Source organism: Heteronotia binoei, chromosome 4 (genome assembly GCF_032191835.1).
Source record: "Heteronotia binoei isolate CCM8104 ecotype False Entrance Well chromosome 4, APGP_CSIRO_Hbin_v1, whole genome shotgun sequence".
Lineage (NCBI taxonomy): Eukaryota > Metazoa > Chordata > Lepidosauria > Squamata > Gekkonidae > Heteronotia > Heteronotia binoei.
In genome coordinates, this window is record NC_083226.1 from 62,621,247 (window position 1) to 62,643,752 (window position 22,506).

At 40.2% G+C, this 22,506-nt stretch overlaps 1 protein-coding gene across 4 annotated transcripts in view; it reads right to left on the reverse strand.

Annotated features, from left to right (window-relative positions):
* Positions 1–3,760: 3,760 nt before the first annotated feature.
* The window catches only part of KANK1 (KN motif and ankyrin repeat domains 1), a 161,919-nt gene continuing 143,173 nt past the window's right edge, over positions 3,761–22,506 (reverse strand). For all 4 annotated transcript variants that reach the window (XM_060237421.1, XM_060237420.1, XM_060237423.1 and 1 more), the window contains 9 exons: positions 21,828–22,034; positions 21,018–21,120; positions 20,389–20,613; positions 17,486–17,573; positions 15,005–15,224; positions 11,268–11,410; positions 9,600–9,800; positions 6,004–6,102; positions 3,761–4,957 (listed from right to left, as the gene is read on the reverse strand). In XM_060237421.1, the coding sequence (XP_060093404.1) occupies positions 4,892–4,957; positions 6,004–6,102; positions 9,600–9,800; positions 11,268–11,410; positions 15,005–15,224; positions 17,486–17,573; positions 20,389–20,613; positions 21,018–21,120; positions 21,828–22,034 (1,352 nt within the window). In that variant the 3' untranslated portion in view covers positions 3,761–4,891. The remainder of the gene's footprint in view (positions 4,958–6,003; positions 6,103–9,599; positions 9,801–11,267; positions 11,411–15,004; positions 15,225–17,485; positions 17,574–20,388; positions 20,614–21,017; positions 21,121–21,827; positions 22,035–22,506) is intronic.

Below are 22,506 nucleotides of genomic sequence, written 5' to 3' on the forward strand. Positions count from 1 at the left end.
CCCTTCCAGAAACATGGCTAAACTCTATAATAACCCCAATCTTCAAAAAAGGTGATTACAATATTGAGAATTATAAACCTATTAGCCTTTTATCTATCATAGAGAAACTACGCTAAACACTTATTAATGAAGCTATCTGTTTGGATGGTAGACCATAGTTTGCCAGGGAAGGAACAAATAGGTTTTACAGCTAACCACTCCATGCTGGATCATTGCATCACACTATCCTTTTTAGCTGAAAAATATCTTCAACGCTCTAGAGGTAAGCTATATGTGGCATTTATCAATCTTTGCAAAGCTTTCGACTCAATTGATAGCTTTTGTGGGACAAACAATTTAAATTAGGCTTTTTTTTTCAAATATACAAACTCTATCTTTCTAATTCTTGTCAGGTTAAATTTACTAACAAGGGTGCATTGATGCAAAGAAATTCCTATCTCCAAGGGGTTAGAACAGGGCTGCATCTTGGGCCCTTCCTTGTTCAATTTGTTTCTCACAGACCTCCTCCTTTATTTAGTTAAATTAGATGGACATGCCCCTAAACTAAATTCCAAACCCATCCCTATTCTCCTATATGTCCATCACAGATGCTGCCTGATCAAATCTCTCTTCTTAACCCCCAACTTGGTGACAAACAAAACAATAGAGTTTTTGTTGGCTGACAAATGTCCTTCAATTACTGAGCAGTTTGCAGAATTTCTGGCCCTAGCAGTGAATGAAAAAGAAATAAAAAATGGAGTCAGGTAGGGGAATACCTCACTGCACTTTTCTTAGTTAAGTTTTGCTTGTAACCTTGTATTCCCATGCTGGTTGGGCTTGCAAATAACTGTGGTTTGTATGTCCCATTTTGAAGTTCCTTTGGATATTGTATTTCTTTTCTGTTATGTCAATAAAGGTTATGTATGTATGTGTATTTTAACAATATTTAACGATTTAAATATTGTAATGCCTGATCTTTGCTGCCTTGGAGAATCTATTTGGATGGAAAGGTGGCATATGTTTTAAATAAATGCCATTGGAAGAAACAGTATATTACTAAAAAGAAATGATATAAATAAGTAAAACAGGATATGGTCATTGCAAGACGTATTCATTTTAATGTTTGTATGGTTGTAATGTCTTGTGTCCCTAAAGATTTATCAAAATACATGGACTACAGGCATTTTTTAAAAATTATTGGCTTTTGTTTGCACATATTAGGATTAAGATATTAGAAATGTCTCAAATTAATTCAATTTACTGCAGAGAAAAAATAATTTCAATGAATTCAGTTATCCCAGAAAATTATTCAAAATTCAGAGGCACATTTTCTTTTAATTATAAATGGATTAAATGGTTTAACTGTTTAATTAAATCCATAAGGACACTAAGGACCCGCAAGGATACTAAAATCATTAAAGTTCACATCAACAAGCCCTTGGTGCCTATCAGAAATCAATCATTAACTCAGGGGCACCTTCCATCAGCCACTCAAAGAGGCAGTTATCTATCCACCGCTTGAAAAATTATCCTCATAGAAAAATGATGCATCCAATTATTGCCCAATCTCTAATATACCTTCTTTGGGCAAAGTAATTGAGAGAGCAATAGCTGATCTATTCCAGGTCGTCTTGGATAACTCATTAGCTTTGGACCCCTTCCAGTCTGGCTTCAGGTCAGGCAATGGAACAGAAAGGCTCTCATGGCTTTAGTTGATGACCTCCATCTTAACATAAACAAAAGCCTTCATAAAATAGACGAAGCCATCTTGTTGAAGCACTTGGATCCAGAAGTAGATACCCTGGGGATGTGCTCTGGACTGGATCAAATCATTCCTCACAGACCAGACTTGAAGTGTTGCCATTGGAGACCAATTGTCATCAGTGTGAAACCTCCCTGTTGGGCATTTAATCTTCATGATATTCAATTCTATGTAAATCCCTTTGGAGAAAAAATTCATAATTTGGGGTATGGCTGTCTTCAACATGCTTACAACATCCAACTCTGTATCTCCTTATTCAAATATTCTGGTGATGTGGTAGAAGTCCTGATTTGTTGCCTGTCTGTTGTGGTTATGTGGCTAAGAGCAGCTAAGAGTCAAATTGAAACAAAATCCCCACAAGACAGAGATATTGCTGACTGGGAAGATGGATTCTATCTTTGATGGGATTCAGCTGACCCTTGATGACTCAGGGTTACACTGGATTCAGTATTATTGCTAGCAGGGTTTTTTGCACCCTAGGTGAGGTCCCCCTGCCCCCAACTTCCCTGCTGCCCTTGCTGTTTCTCTCCTCTGACCTGCAGGCAAAGCCAGGCTATGGCCCTGCTGCCCTCCCACCCATGTCTCCCCTCAGGCTTCAGGGGCACAGGTAACATGCATGGGATTGTGTTTCTCTCTCTGTGTTTTAAAGAGTGTCTCCAAGAAGTGTGGTCATAGAGTGTCGGTCAGGGGGCCCTCAATATTTTATGCCCTCAGTGCTGGCACTCAGGGTGAGTTCACAGAAGCCCCCAGGGACACTCAGAGAAGAAAAGAGCAATCCACTCAGAATCCTCCTGAAATCTTCACTCCATGGGGTTTACTCCCAGGAAAGTGGCCCTGGGATGGCCCGGGGGGGGGGGGAGGGTTGGGATCCAGGCATTGGCCGATTGACCTCCCACCTTTCCACTTTCTGGGGTGCACTGTCTGCCCTAGAAGCCTCCTCTCCTGGGCACCCACAGGCAGCTTGAAGCCTGGGTGGGGTGGTACTGCAGCTGCAGAGGAGGAGGAGGCTTGAAACTGGTTGGGACTGGAGGGAGGGGAAGAGCTGGAGCTGCTGCGGCATCTGGTCTGAGGAGAGGGGCTGTGTCCAGGGGGAAGAGAATGTCTGGTAAAGCTGTCACAGCCATAAGGAATCCTCCTGAAGCATGTGCTCTTGGCTACCAAAAAAAAGGTGCAAGCAGGGGGAGCTGGGCAAAACCACTGAGGAGAGAGCAAGCAGCTCTTGCAGGGCTCCCAAGCCAGCATTGGGGCTCTAAGGCATGTGTTGAGCCAGCCAGGGAGCTTCCAAGGTGGCTCGCCAGGCCAGGGACTTTGCAGGCAGCCCCGTGCCTGAACCAGCTGAGATCTAGCCAGGGACACCAAAGCAGTGTGGAGGGGGGGAGTTCCGCTAGGTGGAGCATGCATTATTCCCATTCTGCAATAATTCCATTGGCTGCCCATCAGTTACTGGCATCAATTTAAGGTGCTGGTAATCACATACAAAGCCCTTTGTAGGACCATCTCTCCTTCTATGCTCTGCTATAACATCTGAGCAGGGCCTGCCACCATAAAAACTGGCAAGCTCAACTTGCATTCTCTGTTGCACCCTCACTTTATGAAATAACCTCCCTGATGAGGGCAGGAAGTCTCCTTCTTCTGACATTCTATGGCATATGGAACATTATTTATTCAGGAGAGCATTTTTATAAAGGTAATAGGGCTATGTTATAAGAGAACAGTTCAGGAAGATTCTTCAATAAAGAGAAAGGGACTGTGGTCTTTACTACTGTGTATAGTAAATATTCTCTGTTAATGTATGCTCTATCCTACTATGCAATTTCTGCATTGTTTAACATATAATATCAATACTTTTGCTTTGTTTCACATTTCTACAGTTACTTATTGGATGTCCCATTCCTATCGACGGCATTCTTACACTGTGTAATCTGCCTTAAGTATCACTGAGAAAATTGGCTATAAATAATTATTTTTTAAAAATCTACTCCTCTCCCCTACCCCACCCCAACAACAAAAAGGCAGAAATAAAATATCATAAGGAATTTTTATTTTGAAAATATGGCAAGAGTCTAAGGCACTTCAAACATTTAAATACATATGACTGAAGTGAACATGACAGGGTTGATGTTTTTTAGTATTCCATACAGACGTGCCCAGAACTATGCTTGATTCCACTGGAGAACAGCAGCACACACTATTACTACGCATCCTCCAGGATACCTCAGAGATCACGTAGACAGTTAATAAAAACCTAGTAATAATTATGTATAATGTATTTCTTTATTATGGAATAAAAATGTCAAAAATACTGTGTCTTAATCTTCAATATAAAAGCTATACAAATCGGCAGCAACAATTTATTTCAGGAAAGACTGTGGCTTGTCTTTCACTGTGAAGCCATTAGCCCACAAACCAACATTCCAAAAAGCTGGCAAGGTAAGCAATTGCCGCTTTTTAGATTAAAGTAAGCATTACAACAGAACTCAACTATTCGGAATGATGTTTACAATAAAAGGCTTCTTGCCAACAAATCCCAGCAAAAGCAAACATAAATATTCATTAAGAACACCATTTTTAAAAGCCAACAAGATGTGTCGGGAGTGGGCTGGGGAATAGTCATAGCTAACAGACGGCTTGAAATACTTAAACTTATGTAACATGTAACATAGCAGGGGGAAATATATTGCGTAGCAAAAAAAAAAATAGGACTTCTATGATATTTCTTGAAGGTTGAAAAGATGGGCAGAAGCAGTCAGAGGCCAACAGCTGCCACACAGAGGCAATTTCTTTACAACTATTCCCACACAGCAAGTATTACATATCTACCATCTTGCCACAAAAATCATGATTTTCTATGCATGACCACAAAACCTTTGCAGTCCTGCAGCAGGTATGGAGAAGGATGCCTAATCCGTGTGGCCACAGAGAGCAATGTAATAATTCCACCTGACAGCCACACTGTGGTGCACTTATGCTAAGTAATATTAGCAAGGATACTGTCCTAACTCTTCCCACCGCCCTGTTGTATTAATCTTTCTGCTTTCAGGTTTGCTGGTGAGTTCAGGCACAATACAATTACATTCAATATCTGTCACTGTAGAACAGTAACTACTAGCAGCTTGAGAGGTGGACATAACAGCATACACATATTTGTAGCTAGCAATCAAATGTGCCTCTAAGGGTAGGAGCAGGAGATGACTTTCTTCCGAGCCTTGGTGTTCCCTGAGAAGAAAAAAGACAACAAGGGCTGTTAAATTAGGAAATCAATAAGCATACTGCAGAAAGCCACTGACCCTTCAGCTTACCAAAGACTTTCGTTGAGTTCAAATTCAGTGCTGCTTCATCAGCTACTGTACAAATATGTAACAATATGAGGGATGCTGATGAACATGATACTCCCAGGACAGCAATGCAGAAAATATAGCCCATTAATGCCTATCAGTATGGTTTGCAATTCCCCACCAGCAATTTGGTGACTCAGAATGCACTGCTGAACTGGCTATAGCTCCTAAAAAGTGGCTAGCTCACCAGTATGAGGACAGCCGGGTGCCAAAGAAGCAACACAACAAGAGATGCGCAGAAAATCCTAGGCATGCTGCTGAAATGCCAACACCTAGGATGTTTTCCCTTTAAAATACCAACAACAAAGCCTACAGCCACTCTCACTTTTGTACAACCCTGCGGCAAACTGAGGCTGCATGAGTCTGCAACCTATAATTTATCTATGGAATGACATGGTGATCTTCAACTCATCTGCTTGAGCCCTGTGTGTTGCCAAATCCTCAGCATCCCAAACCCTGAAATTTACGGAGCAAAGTCTGGTGATGTCATGGTGATGCCATACTTTTATAATATATCCCGCTTGATTCCAATCAAGTGTGATTCTGGCCTATGTAATGATTTGAGTTCTGTGCCCCTGTCTTGGGAGAACCACGTTTTCCCATTTTGGATATAAAAGTGTCTAACTTGACACCAAGTGAGAAACCACCTTCCTTATCTAACTGCAAGACTCTTTCTGTTTCTTTCTTACAAGTCAGAACCCCACTATTTGACAAAGTGAACATCGTGATAAAAGACGTCAAAAGTAGAATTCCTATACTGAGAGTAGTAAATATTATAAATGAAACAAAGCCAGGTGGGAGCTGAGTAAAGTCAAGGAATATAAACCAACAGTCACTTTTAAAATATTGGGAGATGACTTGGGGTTGGTGGACATTTGGTTGGAAGAACCCGAGAGTTCAAATATGTGGAATATGCCATGTACTTACTGGGGACTGGGTTTTGGAAAAGTTCACATGAGCATAGAGAAGAACGGCTATATCCTTGTGCCCTGCCTCAAGAGCTATCGAAAGCGCTGTGCTGCCATCCTTAAAAGAAGAGAGAGATTAATGTACACATGCTATCTAATCCTTTTAAATATTGCAACAACCGTCAGATATTACAAGATACAGAAATAAAGGTCCTGTTATTCAGCCAGCCAAGACAATGAATCCTATTTTTTTAAAGAAACAAACCATTTCATAATTAAGTGACAAGCTCTGTGCTTCTGTTTTATGAGGCAATCCAACTTCCAGAGGCTTCATAATTTCTCTCAACAAGGGAACAGTACTGTTCCTGAGCACACCATCACCAGAAGAATGCTACAAGCAATTCCATCACTTTGTTTCAGGGAGAAAAAATGATATTGCTCAGGAAAGATGGGAGGAGGTAGATATGTGGAGAAGAGATAAATGTTAATCAAATATGAGAATTAGCTAGGGTAACTCCCATTAACAGGACAGCCACATTTTTAATTCTAAATACCTCCCAAAGCAGACTGTTCTTTACAACATTGCCTTTTCTAGATGATGTGTAATCTGACAAAAAGAAATAATAGACTGCTGTTGACAGAATTACAGGGTGGAAGAATGCATTCAGTTTCCCACTGGAGGAGGAAACAGCTTTAATGAAACATTTACAGATATAGCTTTTATTTCAGTCACAGTAAAAATTTCCTACAGTATGAGCTTCTTACCACTCCCCCTGCTCTTCTTTAACCCTTTGTTTTCAAAAGAAACATTTGTACTGTAGTGCTTCAAGAGACAGGGTAGGGATCTCTGGCACCATTACATACACGTTAAGATCCATTCAGGTTAAAGCAATTCAGGATCTCATTGCAGGTAAACAAGGTTGTTTTTGACATTCACAAAGTTGGTAAATTCTGAGGGTCATAGGCTCCTTCATTTCTCCTCACATGCAACACTGAAGACACCACTCTTAAGCCTATTTCCAATGCATAACAATTTTGAAGGAATCACTTTTACTAAAGTTTCTTTCTTTCTCAATAATTGGAATTTTAATCATACTTTAATCTTGTTTAAGAATCCCCAGTTACTGGGCTAGCAGCAAACTTCAGTTAGTAAAGGCGGACTCCAAAGCCACACTAATCGGAGCTTGACTATTCTGTTAGAAATCCCATCATACAAAGGGGAAGTTGAGCCTGGTATGTGCCAGTCACAAACAGACATCTGAACTAAGCCAGGGAATCTTTCTGCATCAGTTGTACCTTTTAAAAATGCAGTGTTTTCAAATTATATCTATGCCACCAATCTCAAGGATTTCTAGATTTCTAGACATGGATTTCTAGATGGTCTTCCACCCAAGTACTGATTTGAGCCAAGCTTCAGCAATGCTTCACATACCTTCAGACTATATCCTCCATAGACAGCTGGATTGAGGCAGGTCAGCGCTACTGTTGTTGCTGGACTTCACAGCAGCATTTGAGACAGTCAATTATGATCTGCTGACTTACCACCTTGCTGATGTAGGAATTTGTGGGGTAGCCCTTCAGTGGCTTTCCTCATTTCACCATGGTTGGGGACAGAGGGTGGTGCTGGGAGAGGATGTGCCCTCTAGAAAATGTTTGCTATGCAGGGTTCCAAATGGGGCGCTTCTTTCCCCAATGTTATTTAACATCTATTTGTGCCCCCTTGCCCAACTGGCATGGAGTTTTGGGCTTAGGTGTCACCACTATGCAGATGATACCCAGCTGTATCAATTATTTATTTACTTATTTTATTCAATTTTTAGCCCACCCTTCCCATAGGACAGGCTCAGGGCGGGTTATTGGACAGCCACCTGGCCACCCCACAAAATTTGCCCAAGTGTTTGGAAGCTGTGGTAGAATAGTTATAAAAGAGAAGGCTGAGACTGAATCCCACAAAGACAGAGGTTTTGTGGCTGGGGGGCTTGGGATTCGAGTCCAGGCTTCCCACTCTTGATGGAGTGCCACTAATGCCAATCTGGCCTTTTTCCACCTTTCCCAAGTTCAACAACTGGCTCCTTTACTGTCGCAACTTGCCTAGCCATGGAAATCTCCTCAACAGTCACCTCCAGACCAATGTTCCCTCTAAGCTGCAGAGTCTTATGAGCAAAAATTCTACTTTGTGAGCTACTGGCATTAAAGTTGTGAGCTGCTCTGGGGCCACCCTTTCTGAGCTAAAACAAAAATCTGTGAGCTGGAGGCTAAAAATCTGTGAGTTAGCTAACTCAGCTTAGAGGGAACACTGCTCCAGACTAGACTACTGTAACTCACTCTATGCTGGCCTATCATTGAGGCTGACCTGGAAACTCCAGCTGATCCAGAATGCAGAGGTACAAGTCCTGACAGGAATGCCACATATACAACCTGCGCTGTGCCAGCTGTACTGGTACTGACCTTTAAGGCTGTGAGCCATCTGGGACCATTGTATTTACAGGACCATCTGCTCTGTTATGTCACTGGGAGAGCATTACACTCTGCAGACAACTTACAGGGAATCGCTAGCCCCAGAAAAGTCCAGCTGTCTTTGACCAGGGCCAGGGCCTTTTTGATTGTGGTTCTGACTTGCCTAATACTGTCAGAGCCCTGCAGGACCTCATGCCTGTAAGGCAGTGATGGTCTGCAAGGCTTTTGGTTAAGGAAACAATGGTTTTCCAACATGGCTGGCACCCATTTAATCTCATTCTTTTCCCCAACTCTAATCTGTGTTCCCTCTCCCCCCACCCAAGAGGTCCAGAATTCCAGATTTTATAATGTTGTAAATGGTAGGGATGCCATCTTGAATCTATTGGATCCATTTTAAACTGTAAATTGGTTTTAACTCTACTAATTCTATTATATTTTAATGTTTCTGTATGTCTGTCATCATGGGTTATGCTACCATTTTGCACTTCCCAGAGCCCAACGCAAGTCAGGATGGGGCGGCTGACTGATGAGGATGATATCTTAGAAACTGTATAGGAATGCAATATGCATATGTTTTCAAGTGTGTATAATATAGGTACTCTTGCTAGGGAACCAGAACTGGCACAATGGGTTTACATTGTGCAGTATGCAAAACATCCCTTAAACATGCATAAGGATGGGCAAAAATGAAATAAATGTTAGAATTGCTGGGAGGTGTGAGCTCCAGGGCTTTTTACTGACACCCAAGTACTGAATGGTTCATATATGATGGTTAGCAATATTATCAACAGTGATAAGTTAAATAGGTCATTCTGCAAAGATGGTAAAACAGTAGTTTTTTATCCAGCATATGTAAACTACCACGAGAGAAATAGCCACTGGTGATAAATCATCACATCTAACCCTTCCCTTCAATTCCCTGCTACCAGCCATGTCAGCCTTTTGGTTCAACCTATCTCTGAACTAGCCCCCTAGTACCAATAGCCATGTTTACGTAAGTCACAGCTGAAACCAGGAATCTGGCACTTTTATTGTCAGGTGGATGTTATAGGAATTTAATGATGCAAACCTCCTCCCCCCTTCCTCCATTACCTCATAAAGAAGACTCAGTCAAAGAAAATTTAAAGGAAGTACTAGGCACCTGTGGAAATTACTTACATTGTCCTCCAAGGTTCCATTACAGCCAGGTTGAGCTAGCAAGAGTTTAACTATTTCAACATGTCCATGTTCACTAGCACACATCAAGGCAGTGGAGCCCTCATCATCCTGGATGTTGACATCTGCTCCACAGGCCAGCAAAGCTTTCACCATATCTATTCGGCCATGGCTCACAGCAAGCATCAGAGCAGTTTGACCAGCCTACATACAAAAGTATATGAAGTAATTTTAGATTAGTACAATGGTGTCAATAGTTATTCTTGCCCTTCCTTGCCACAGTCGCCTCCCTCTCCATCTCCAGTTGCCTTCCTCTTCTTTCTCTTTCACTTCCCTGCTTCACTCACTGCTACCAATGTCTCCTCCACTCCCCTTGGACAGTACTGGGTCTCCAAGCCCCATCAGCAAAACTCCAGACAGGTTCCTTGATGTGTATTGTGGTTTCTACACCAACCCACAACAGCAATCAAGCTCCAGCCAGCATTTTTCCTACATCTGTATATGCAAATATATGACTAGTTATTTTTAAAAAAGAGAATTTGGGGTGGGGGGGTGGGGAAGATAAGTGTAGATTTTTCTGCAAACCCAAGGAAACCAAGACCTGCAGAATACTCATTTGTAGTCACAAAGGACGGTAATAGCCAGTTTCTGTATTAATATTTCCAAAATAAGACTGACTTTTCTTAAATACACAAACAAAAAATGAGCCTGTTAGAGAAACTCAGAGTAAAGACTGACATAATATCAACATATAACTCCTCGGCTACAGAGTGAGCCCAGCTTCCTATCTAAAACTACAGATATACCCCACAAATCTAATGCCAGCTCAGCCATCAGTTTTGTCCAGAAACCATGCTACATATTATCTGCAAAATCATCATACACTTTTGTTTGTTATCAGTTCACATGCCACCTTATTGACTGAAAAGAACACCTTTTTAAAAATGCCAAACAAGGATTCAGGTTTCTTGAAAATATCACGGTTGTGTTCAGTCATGTTATGTCTGCAATTTACAGAATCACTTTGTATGTAAGTTTAGCTGGGAAGAGGAACAGGTGAGTTTGAACTAAGTGCAATATGGGTACTTCCAGAACAGCCCACAGCTTTAAGGCTGCCTGGTTTCACCCTTAGACTTGTTAGAGCAACAAAGGTCAAATTCTAGTAACAAAACAAACCACAAATTAAGCATGCTGCAAGTTATGAATAGATTCATTCATTGTCTCCAGAAAATACAGAGAGAAAACAAGGGAGCTGTGAATGAACAATAAAAATGCATACACAGGTAACACAAATCAGAGACTGCTAACCTGCTGGCACCTACTATAAATTCAGCACTTGATAATAAATAATTACAGTGCTCTAAAAATAATTTCAGTTATCACAGTATAAGTGAGATGTGCAAGTCCTGTGAGTACTGCATGCGGGGAGAGTGGGATAAAAATCTATGAACTACCTAAAATAAGTTAGGATAATTACTCTGGCTGTTATAATAAAATGGGCACCATGACAAAAAAAGCAATTGAAAATCAGTTTAATAAAGTGGAATGGAATTAAAACTAATCCTCATAAGTCTCCTAGCCATTAGGCTACACCTAAAACCAACTGTAATTATCTATCTTCTATGAAAGTCTATCAATTGGTATGAATAATCTGCATTCAGTAGTACCAACCTGACTGGCTTTAGCATTCACATCTCCACAGCCAAAGAGCTCCTCCACTATTCTCATGTCTTTCTCAGCCTCCACAGCTGCAAGAGCAGCCAGCATAATGGGGGTATACCCAGCCTTGTTCTGGTGATTTACGTTGCAGACATCTGCAGAGGGATAGATTGAGAGTCTCTTCAGGAAACTGGAAGCCCAGAAGCACCAATTGTGCAAAAGAACTGAATAAACTGTTATTAGAGCAGCCTTTGGGATCCACAGCAATTGTTTAACATAATGAAGATGATTCAGAAGAACTTCCAAAGGGGAAAGGCGGAGGAGGGGGAGTATGCTCTCGAGCCAAGTAAAGAAAACAACTCTTTATTGTATGCATGTCAGAAGAGCTGCACAGAGGGTACAAAGCCATGTTTCAGGCAACTGCTAAGACACCATTAAATTTAAAGGCAACAATTTAACAATTTGATGAACACTACAGACAGAAGGAAAATTCCAAGCATGAGAGGAAAAGCTTCAGATTTATACATGACATCAAAACAGTGAAAAGCTGGCTGAAATGCACAAGTTTTACCCTCAATTAAGAACACACACACATAAAAGAACTGCACAACTGTATTAATAACGTTTTTGGCATCTCTGGGAGGTTCAGAAAATGCTTGCCAATTAAATGACTTCCGATTTTGAATGGAATCAAATGCATTAAGTTCCCTGTGGAAGTGCCAGAAACCAATGATGCTGATGCTTTTGTTCAGCTCTTAGTACATCAGTTTACCATCCCCCCCCCTATAATTTTTGCAGAGGGATCTCACTGGGCTTACTAATTTGCTATCCAGTAGGCTGGAATGTAGTTCTTTTATTTAAAATAAGATTGTGGTGGAAAGAGTTTGCATATTTCAGTAAAATGTCTGGCATCGTAAAATCAGCTTTAACAAAACACCTGTATTTCTCAAAAGATAAGTATTTGGAAATGGCAGATAGGCTGGAATGGACCACAAAGGACGGAGAGGGGGGGAGAATGCTTACATGTACATCGCCAAAGGAGCAGTTGCTGATCCAACTAATTTGGGTCTAAATCAGCTGATCCAACTAATTTGTAGTCAGCTACTCATTATGATAGAATGGTGGACACTTTTGGATTTTGGATTTAAAGTCACATGCACCAACATTAAATGGCTGCCTAAGTGGGGAAGGTGCACCAACCACAAAAGAGATGCCACATGAGGACTACATCCAATCACAAAACATGGGCAGATTTCACAGAATGTCAAGAGATTCCAAGCCAATGGCTCTGATGGAAGCAGTACATTCTAAATGGGTGTTCTCTGAAGACACAAAGGTGATGCTTCCTGGATTGAAACATCTGCTTCAGTGTGGTGGAGAAAGGCCAGGATTGGCTTTTTGTCTGTACAGATGTCTGTACAGATCAGACAAACAAAAACTCCACGTCAGCAGATCTTGGAGTGCTCATGGATAGATTGAGAATGTTGGCAATCACTTCACTACACCTGTAAGATTTCAGTTACCTAGTGAACACGTAAGTGAAAGGAATTAAAGCTTGAAGGTAATCCTCAAGTTTGCAAATGATAAAAAAAAACCTCTACCCAATTTGATGGCTCAATAGCTGGAAGAGAGATAAAGGATATGTTCTTGTATTTTATCTCCTTTCTAGTTATTTTAACTACTGGGCTGCTGAACAGTTCAGATTCCTGAAGTACTGTAAAAATATTTGAAGTTAGCAGTTTCCAGATGTCTTGGGTTCTATCTTGAAATAAACAAAATTTTTATGTCTAGCTTTGGCAATTTTGTTTCTTGGATGGCATTCCAGGGTTGGTGATATCATGAATTTCTATTTTAAAACACAACAACATTCAGTACCTCATAGATTAAAAGATCCAAAACTGGAATGAAAAACCACTGTATTGAAGAATACACAGTATGTCACAGAAGTGAGTACACCCCCTCACATTTTGTAAATATTTAAGTATATCTTTTCATGTGACAACATTGAAGAAATGACACTTGGCTACAATGCAAAGTAGTGAGTCTACAGCTTGTATAACTGTAAATGTGCTGTCCCCTCAAAATTACGCAACATGCAGCCATTAATGTCTAAACTGCTGGCAACAAAAGTGAGTACATCCCTAAATGATAATGTCCAAATGGGGCCCAAGTAGCTATTTTCCCTCCCTGGTGTCATGTGACTCGTTAGTGGTACAAGGTATCGGGTGTGAAGGGGAAGCAGGTCTCATTCCCTCATACTGGTCACTGGAAGTTCCACATGGCACCTCATGGCAATGAACTCTCTGAGGATCTGAAAAAACAAATTGCTGCTCTACATAAAGATGGCCTAGGCTATAAGAAGATTGCCAAGACCCTGAAACTGAGCTGCAGCATGGTGGCCAAGACCATACAGTGGTTTATCAGGACAGGTTCCACTCAGAACAGGCCTCGCCATGGTCGAGAAAGAAGTTGAGTGCCCGAGCTCAGCGTCATATCCAAAGGCTGACTTTGGGAAATAGAGGTATGAGTGCTGCCAGCATTGCTACAGAGGTTGAAGGGGTGGGGGGGTCAGCCTGTCAGTGCTCAGACCATACGCCACAAGCTGCATCAAACTGGTCTGCAGGGCTGTCATCCCAGAAGGAAGCCTCTTCTAAAGATGATGCACAAGAAAGCCCGCAAACGGTTTGCTGCAGACAAGCAGACTAAGGACATGGATTTCTGGAACCATGTCCTGTGGTCTGATGAGACCAAGATAAACTTATTTGGTTCAAATGGTATCAAGCGTGTGTGGTGGCAACCAGGTGAGGAGTACAAAGACAAGTGTGTCTTGCCTACAGTCAAGCATGGTGGTGGGAATATCATGGTCTGGGGCTGCATGAGTGCTGCCAGCACTGGGGAACTACAGTTCATTGAGGGAACCATGAGTGCCAACATGTACTGTGACATACTGAAGCAGAGCATGATTCCCTCCCTTCGGAGACTGGGCCACTGGGCAGTATTACAACATGATAATGACCCCAAACACACCTCCAAAACTACCACTGCCTTGCTAAAGAAACTGAGGGTAAAGGTGATGGACTGGCCAAGCAATGTCTTCCGACCTAAACCCAATTGAGCATCTGTAGGGCATCCTGAAACGGAAGGTGGAGGTGCGCAAGGTCTCTAACATCCACCAGCTATGTGATGTCGTCATGGAGGAGTGCAAGAAGACTCCAGTGGCAACCTATGAGGCTCTGGTGAACTCTGTGCCCAAGAGGGTTAAGGCAGTGCTGGAAAATAATGGTGGCCACACAAAATATTGACACTTTGGGCCCATTTGGACATTATCACTTAGGGGTATACTCACTTTTGTTGCCAGCAGTTTAGACATTAATGGCTGTGTGTTGCATAATTCTGAGGGGACAGCACATTTAGACTGTTATACAAGCTGTAGACTCACTACTTTACATTGTAGCCAGGCGTCATTTCTTCAGTGCTGTCACATGAAAAGATATACTTAAATATTTACAAAATGTGAGGGGGTGTACTCACTTCTGTGACATACTGTATGTCTGTCCACAGATATCTGAAACAGCTAGAGAATCAAAACATAGAAATGACAGTTCCCACAGGTAAACTGAGAGGATGTCTGTGTGAAATGTACATACTGCATTGCTGCATCCAAGAACTTTACCTAATATTCATGGGATATGATAATGTCTGTACAGATCAGACAGAGAAAAAAAAAGTCATCAGAAAAGTCAACTTACTTGCATCCAAAAGCAGTTTCACAATTTCAAAGTTGGAGTGGGAGACACTATAATGCAGAGCTGTGTTGCCATTTCCATCTGCCATATTGATCACATGTCTAAGGACTGCAGGAGAAACCTCTTCAAAAGCAGTAATGTAGTCCCCAACCATTGCAGGAACAGCTGACTTTTGACTTGACCCACGAAACCACTCATGTTGGATGGTGTTTAAAGAAAATCTCTGGCAAAACCAAACAGAGAGTTCAAAGAGATATTCTATTTATAATGATGTGTTTTTAACTGATGGAGTGTCCATCTCTTTCTCTTTGAAACTCCTATCTACCTGTTTTGCCTAACTTCTTGCATTTCTCTAGTATTCTAGCAACATTTCAATGCAGATGAAGTACTGGTGAATCAGGATAAGAATATCTTAGTCTATTCACACAAAATCAGAAAATTTGTGGATAGGAATCCTCTGAAAAACAGAAACCATTCCATATCCATTCATATATAAAGGGTGTTTAGGAATGCCAGAGTACGTCAAGAAATGTGAATATGCAGGCTGTACTTTTAATACAGAAATGGAGCAGCAGCAGAAGTTGTGAGCCAATGAAGTGCAGTGGTTAGTGTATCATACTAGCATCTGGGAAAGCTAGGTTTGAATCCCCACGCTGCCATGGAAGCTTGCTGGGTAAATTAGATGAGGCACGCACTGTCTACCAAACTAACTTCACAGAGATGTTGTAAGAATAAAATGAAGAGAAGGAAAGAAGAACTATGGAAGCCATTTTGGGTCCCCATTGGGGAGAAAGGAAGTGTATAAACGGAGTAAATAAATAAAGTTTTCATACGTGAGTATGCTTTAAGTAATGAAATCTATACAAGCCAGAAAAGGAGGTAAGCAGCAATACGTATGTTCTAATGCATGAAATATTCATTTGCCCATGAAATCAAGATCAGATAAGATCTCCCCCCTGCCCCCCCAGTTTCTCCTGTATCCCTGAAAGTTACATGGGTGTGCCTTTTCTGTAGTGGTTTCCTCCTCTTCCATCCTGAATTGACTAGTTTTCAGAATCCATGAACATTATGTGTAATTTTCACAAGATTTAATGTGGTTCGTTTTATTCAACTTCATATTTAAAATGGTGCTCTACTGCTATTTCCATTTTTAGGCCTTTTTGAAATTACAGCCAAAATTCTTGTCTTAAACTTGTTTTGACTGGATTTATAAACTGTGTTGGAAGCCACCACAGTAGGAAAGGACAAAAATATTCTGATACATTTCTAGCTATGGCTGCCAATCTCCTAATTTCAAAATGACAGTCCAACTCCAAAACAGAGAGTCAGAAGAACATTTATTTCTATGTTTGGTAACAGGCAAAGTGCATTCCAGATCAGAACATAAACACTGTACTTTCATAAATCATGTGGAATGCTAATTTCCTATCCTATGTGCTTTTCCATACAAATAATGAGTACCCTGCTTTCAAAATGACAGATATCAGTTCCCCTGGAGAAAATGAATGCTTTCAAAGGTTCACTCTTTGGGATTATACTCTGCTTTGGTCTCTCCCCAAAGGCCTTTCTCCCCAGGCTTCATTTTCCGCCCCCACCACACCCCTGATCTCCAGGAATTTCCCAACCTGGAGCTGGCAATCTTAATTACAGCAGTATAAACTCCTATGATGAAAGTTGTCTGTGTTTTCACAACATTTTTTCATTAAATGTGCCACAGTCAGGTTGGAGGAAAGGGTATTTCAAAACACATGAGTATTAGCCAAGCAGTTCTACTCTGCTTGTTTGCTCAGCACAAAGCACACTTCAGTCCAACTCCAAAACAGAGAGTCAGAAAGAACATTTATTTCTATGTTTGGTAACAGGCAAAGTGCATTCCAGATCAGAACATAAACACTGTACTTTCATAAATCATGTGGAATGCTAATTTCCTATCTTATGTGCTTTCCCATACAAATAATGAGCACCCAGATCAAAAGTATGACATTGCAAATGGCAGTGCTGCTTTTAACAACCTGATCGTGGTCCTGTTTCATGCACTCTGGGGTTTTTTTTGGGGGGGGGGCGCTGCAACAACCACCAGCATAGCAAAGTTGAGGAAGGCACATGGGCTGGACTAAAATTAACACAGCAGAAGGCTACATTGTTCTAATTTAAGGAACTGAATACTTCGCTTTAGTATGTCAGCTCCCTACTGCATACAAATGTAGTGTACTCCCTGGAGAGTTTTGGACTCAATTTGTAGGAACTGGCCTGGGGGGGATGTGGAGGTACGCACTATTCCCAACGGTTTCTAGTCACCTATTGCATCACCTGATCAAGAAACAGCAACTATATGCAAAGCACAGATTTTTCTTTGCTCTTTTAGGCTACAGCTGTATGAAACCAGCAACTCCTGTTTCTTTTGCATACCCCAGGTCCACATGCAACAAGAAATCAGGGCTTTTATTTTATTTATTTATTTTTGCAAAGTTGCATTGCACTTACTATCTCTTTACTGGTCATTGCCTTTGGATTATCAATGCTGTTTTTGAGCAGATGGCACGCAGACAACATCTTTTCACTCAACTCATATCTGACGAAAGAAAAAAGGCAATTTTAGATGATTGCTGCTCTTTTTTTTTAAACAAACACACACATCCTATTCCCCTCAACTCATTTTAAATTAATTTAGGATTTTGTAAATAAATAAGCAAAGTAATAAATATATTCTGGCAACAGGAGCCAGTGAAGCCATGAGTGCACATTGTACTGACTTCGTGTCAGGAATATATGTCTGGTCCCATAGGAAGGCTATGTGAAACACTCCACCCCACTCCACCTGGCTTCCCAAATTCTTTTCAGGGGCATAAAATAAGCATTTTAGTAACTCCCCACCATCACCTTCAAGCCCCTTCAAGCAATGTAAAGACTCTAAAGAACAACAATTGGGCAAGAGCCTTTCTCTTGGCTCTTGTTAAATAAATATTACTTGCTATTGGTTTTAGAGCTACTGAAGAAACATTCATGATAGAGTCTTACTGGATTCGTGGATGTGACTAAACTTGTCAGCACAAAGACACAAATTGTATGAAGAGTCATGGAGTTCCGATTTGTCACAGAGCAAGAAATTTGGCCATTTCGGGATCAAGATGGATTAAAATCTATCGCTGATTTCATGAATTCATAGTATAAAACAAATTCTGCATACTGAGTGTAGCTTTTTAAAAGTCTACTCTGGTCACTCAAGCAATGTGTCATAATCTTGGCAATAATTTCTAAAACATGTTTGGATAATGAAGGATGCTGTTACCAGCTGCACTGGATCAATTAGGAATTATTTCCAGTAGTGATGTGATTCTACAACTCTGAGTAATATATTAAATTATGCAGCTATCAAACAATGGATGCTTTATTACAAATAATGATAGAAACATTTAAGAAATGACAACTGATTAAAATGTGCTTATTGTTAAATAAATATTACTTGCTATTGGTTTTAGAGCTACTGAACTCATAGCTCTAAAGTGTCTACAGATCATAGCTCAGAAGTGTCTACATATTTTGTTTGCTATTGATTTAAATATCTTTGACACTACACAGAGCAAAGTCTTCTCAGCTCAATGAGCATCTCATTGTGATTTAAATTTGTAACCCATATTTCTTGATTTAAAATACTCATTGTGCAGGAAATAATAAAAATAAGACATGTACTCTCTGCTAGGCAGAATGGAATATGTCTTGTGTATCTCTTAATATAGTTTTCTATTGGATCATTCCTTAAAAATACACAAAACATAAATCCTGTCCAGGAAATGTGGCACACATTTCTTAGGTTTTTAGGTTCTATCTGCCTTGATAAGGTTCTCGGCCCAAACCTCAGCAAACTTGACCAAATGGACGTATTTCAAAAAGGGGAACAATTAGTAGGTCAGTGAGACAATATTACAAAAAGGAACTCCCACAGCCTTAAAAAGTTTTAGACTAGAGCATCAACAGAGCTCTAAAAATCCCTTCAACTTAAAAGAGGAAAAAATGCCCTCCACAATGCCTCCATTCAGACACTGAATAAAATTCTGGTTTAATTAACTATGGTTAGTGTGACTGTCTGAATGCGATTCCTCCCCAGGTTACAGAAAGAAGGCAATGAAGCCAGCATTTGCTGAGGTGAACCAGGTTTGAGCAACTGTGTGTGAACAGAATCCTATAATTCAGGGGTGGCCAATGGTAGCTCTCCAGATGTTTTTTGCCTACAACTCCCATCAGCCCTAGAGTTGTAGGCAAAAAAAACCGGCTGGGGCTGATGGGAGTTGTAGGCAAAAACATCTGGAGAGCTACCGTTGGCCACCCCTGCTATAATTTAATTAACCCATGGTTTCACGTGACATATGAACAGAACCACATCATATGAGTCTTGCTGGCAAGATTCTGCTACTTCCCAAGTAGAAACAGTTACATTATTGTGCAAGTGCCATTCACCAGTACAGAAGTAGGAGGAGGGAGAATAACTATCTATCAGGCTGCAAAATTAAGAAATAAGCCCTACTTTATCACATACAGAAGCTGTCACAACAATACTGAGCAGAGATGTGTAATTAATAAGGACAAGCAGAAGACAATGTTGTTGTCATCATACACAGGGTAATAATATGCCTCTGTGTAGGCTTCAGAGTTCAAGCCCCTATTATAAGGAGTCTTCCCATATCCCAAGAGCAAAGCTGTGATATATTTGATCTTTCTCAGACACTTGAGAAGTACAAGCTACTACAGTATTTGGAAGTGGAGTAGTAGACAGGACAGCAACAGTGGCTTCAATCCTCCAATTTGGCCAGTAGATCTAAGGTCATGCTCAAAGCAGTTGGTTATGGGAAATAAGATTAGCAAATAGGTGTGCCTTTGTTAAAACCACAGCACTCTATTCAGTACATTGTACCATACTACAACACAGAATTACTAGCACAGTTTCAGGTTAGTGCAGACAAGGCAACTCTTTCAAAATACATTTGATCTCAGATTTAAATTTTTATCGGCAAGAGGTCTTTTTGAGGAAAGAAAGAGGTGGGTGAATAGGCAGACAGGAAAGTTTGACACGGCACTGCAGCAACACAGAAGATACACCATTAGCATTAGGAAGCCTCAGTATTCTAGTATTTAGAGGTCAGAGGCAAGATTAAGTCTATAGAGGCAGACACAACTTTAAGGAATGCCCCAATTATCAAGTAAGAAATCAATATTTATACTATAAAGCATGTAGATTTGTTTCCTGAGACAAATCCAAAGGTCAGCCTCTGCTCCAAACCAAAAGATGCAGACCCTTCAAGTCCTTTTGAAAATTTTACTAATACAAAAATTCAGAATGTGGGTGGGTCTTGTTTTTAATATATACTTTATTGTAGAGAGATGTACCATACCTCTCACGGATTTCCACTTTTCCAGGTTCAGCCTCTTGAACCTGATGCTGTTCTTCCACATGGACAGACTTTATATCTTCTTTGTTTAGCCCCTGCTGTCCGTCTACTTTGAGTAAGCTGCCGTTCTCCTCAATTTGAACATACCCGTTCCCATCACACTCATCATCAGACTCTGAAGAGGAACTTTCTTCTGAACTAGAATCATCACTCGATGTTGTGTCATACCTAGGTAACAAGGTCTTTTCTATCAATACACTGTTATTCAGTGCTAAGCAAGTGACTTGATGTACATAAATTTCTATCACTTAAATAGTTTGGTTTTTTTGTCCAATTGCTCATATATTATATGGATGATGAAAGGAATTACCTTCATAAAAAGTGTAAATTTTACAGTGTGCTTTAAAGGTATATTTCTGATAAAGGTCCTCTAAAGTGAAAACCACTCAAGGAAGGAGTCTCTATTGCATGAAAAAGCAACTGCCTGGAGAACTGTCTAGGCTATCACAGTATGAAGTCTTATTTGTTTTCCTTTCCATTCAAATTTGGTTATTTGGACTGTTTTTACATTTGATACTTTGTTATTTTATATCCACTGCTGATACTAGATGTGTCTCAAACCTAGCACTTACCCTCCATTTATACCAACAAACTGAAGATTCTTCTTTGCATTCAAGTCTTTGTTCCCATCTTTCTTCTTCATGATTGACTTCAACATACTCTCATTTGAACATACTAGTATTAAAAAAATGCCATGAGGATACATTTAGTAAAGGCTTTACACAATCTTTATGTACAGATGTTCTTTCAGAGCTTAAACTCAAGCGATTACCATTTAACCTACAGTTTTAGAATACATTGGTGCAAACAGCTGAATCTGTATGCAAAAGAATGAATGTATCATATGTTACTTCTAAAAGCTAGTGCAGAATTGAAACAGAAATAAGATCAACCAAGCAAATATTTAAATTTACTTGTAGCCAACCCATAAAATATAAACATACTGATCCAACAATACGTAACTTAGTTCATTTTTCTTGACAAAGGAATCCTATTGCATTATATCAAAATGCAAACTAAAACCTAATTAGTTTACAGAATAAGCATGAATTCCATGAACAAAAAACAAATGCTCCAGCTGTGCAGAAACATAATCACATGTATAGCTAATATTGATTAATGTTCTTTATTTTAAGATATAAGAGGTGTGTTTTGGCTGCTGGGATAGCACTAAACTGGACTCCACTTTTACATTTAGCAGTTTTAAAATAAAACAGAATTAGGGGACACAACCTGTTTCTTTTATGTGAATTACACTTGTGTATTAATTATGTTACAGTATTTCTCCAAATAATTATGCACAAAGACACATTAATCAAACCAGTGTATTTTATGGACCAACATAATAGCAGCAAAAGATAGGTCTCAACACAGACAGTTACCATAAAGTCCAGAAGCAAGCTGGTCATCTGTAAGATTAATTGGAGACATAGTACTGTCTTGGGAAGGTGAGGCTTTCTGGTCCTGTCCTGCCACTACCATGGCAGCCTTCTCCTTATTTATGGTCCCAACCTCTAGTCCTAGTTTCGACACATGGGAGCTTGAAACTAAACGAGAACTGCCAACGTGGCCATGCAGCAAATTATCTTCTGTTAGCAAAGAACACAAAGGATTACTAAATAAGGTTTTGCCAGACTAAAATTTTACTTAACATTTTTCTTTAAACACTTTCAAATATTTCATTTGTTGAACAGTACTCTAAAGTTACCCATGTTAAAATACATTTTTGAAGTCAACTGGAAATCACTTTAAAATCAGCTCCCAAATATGGTCATCCCATTTGTCACCCCCAGTTCCCTTTCAACTTGCATCTTCCCCTACAATTGCACAATTCAGTTATTTTTTATGCACGAGGTCACTTTGAGATGAAGTAGTACTTTCAAACTTTGCCTATTGACATAGCCATGCCTTTTTGCTTCTGTGCTCTTATTTCAATGTGGTTGAAATTTAGGATACAAATTATACTCTACTGGATTAGTAGCACATAGATATGAATGATAAGCATAAGGTAGAAAAAAATGCAATTCTGTGGGGAAAAAGTTTTCTCAGACAAGAATACCT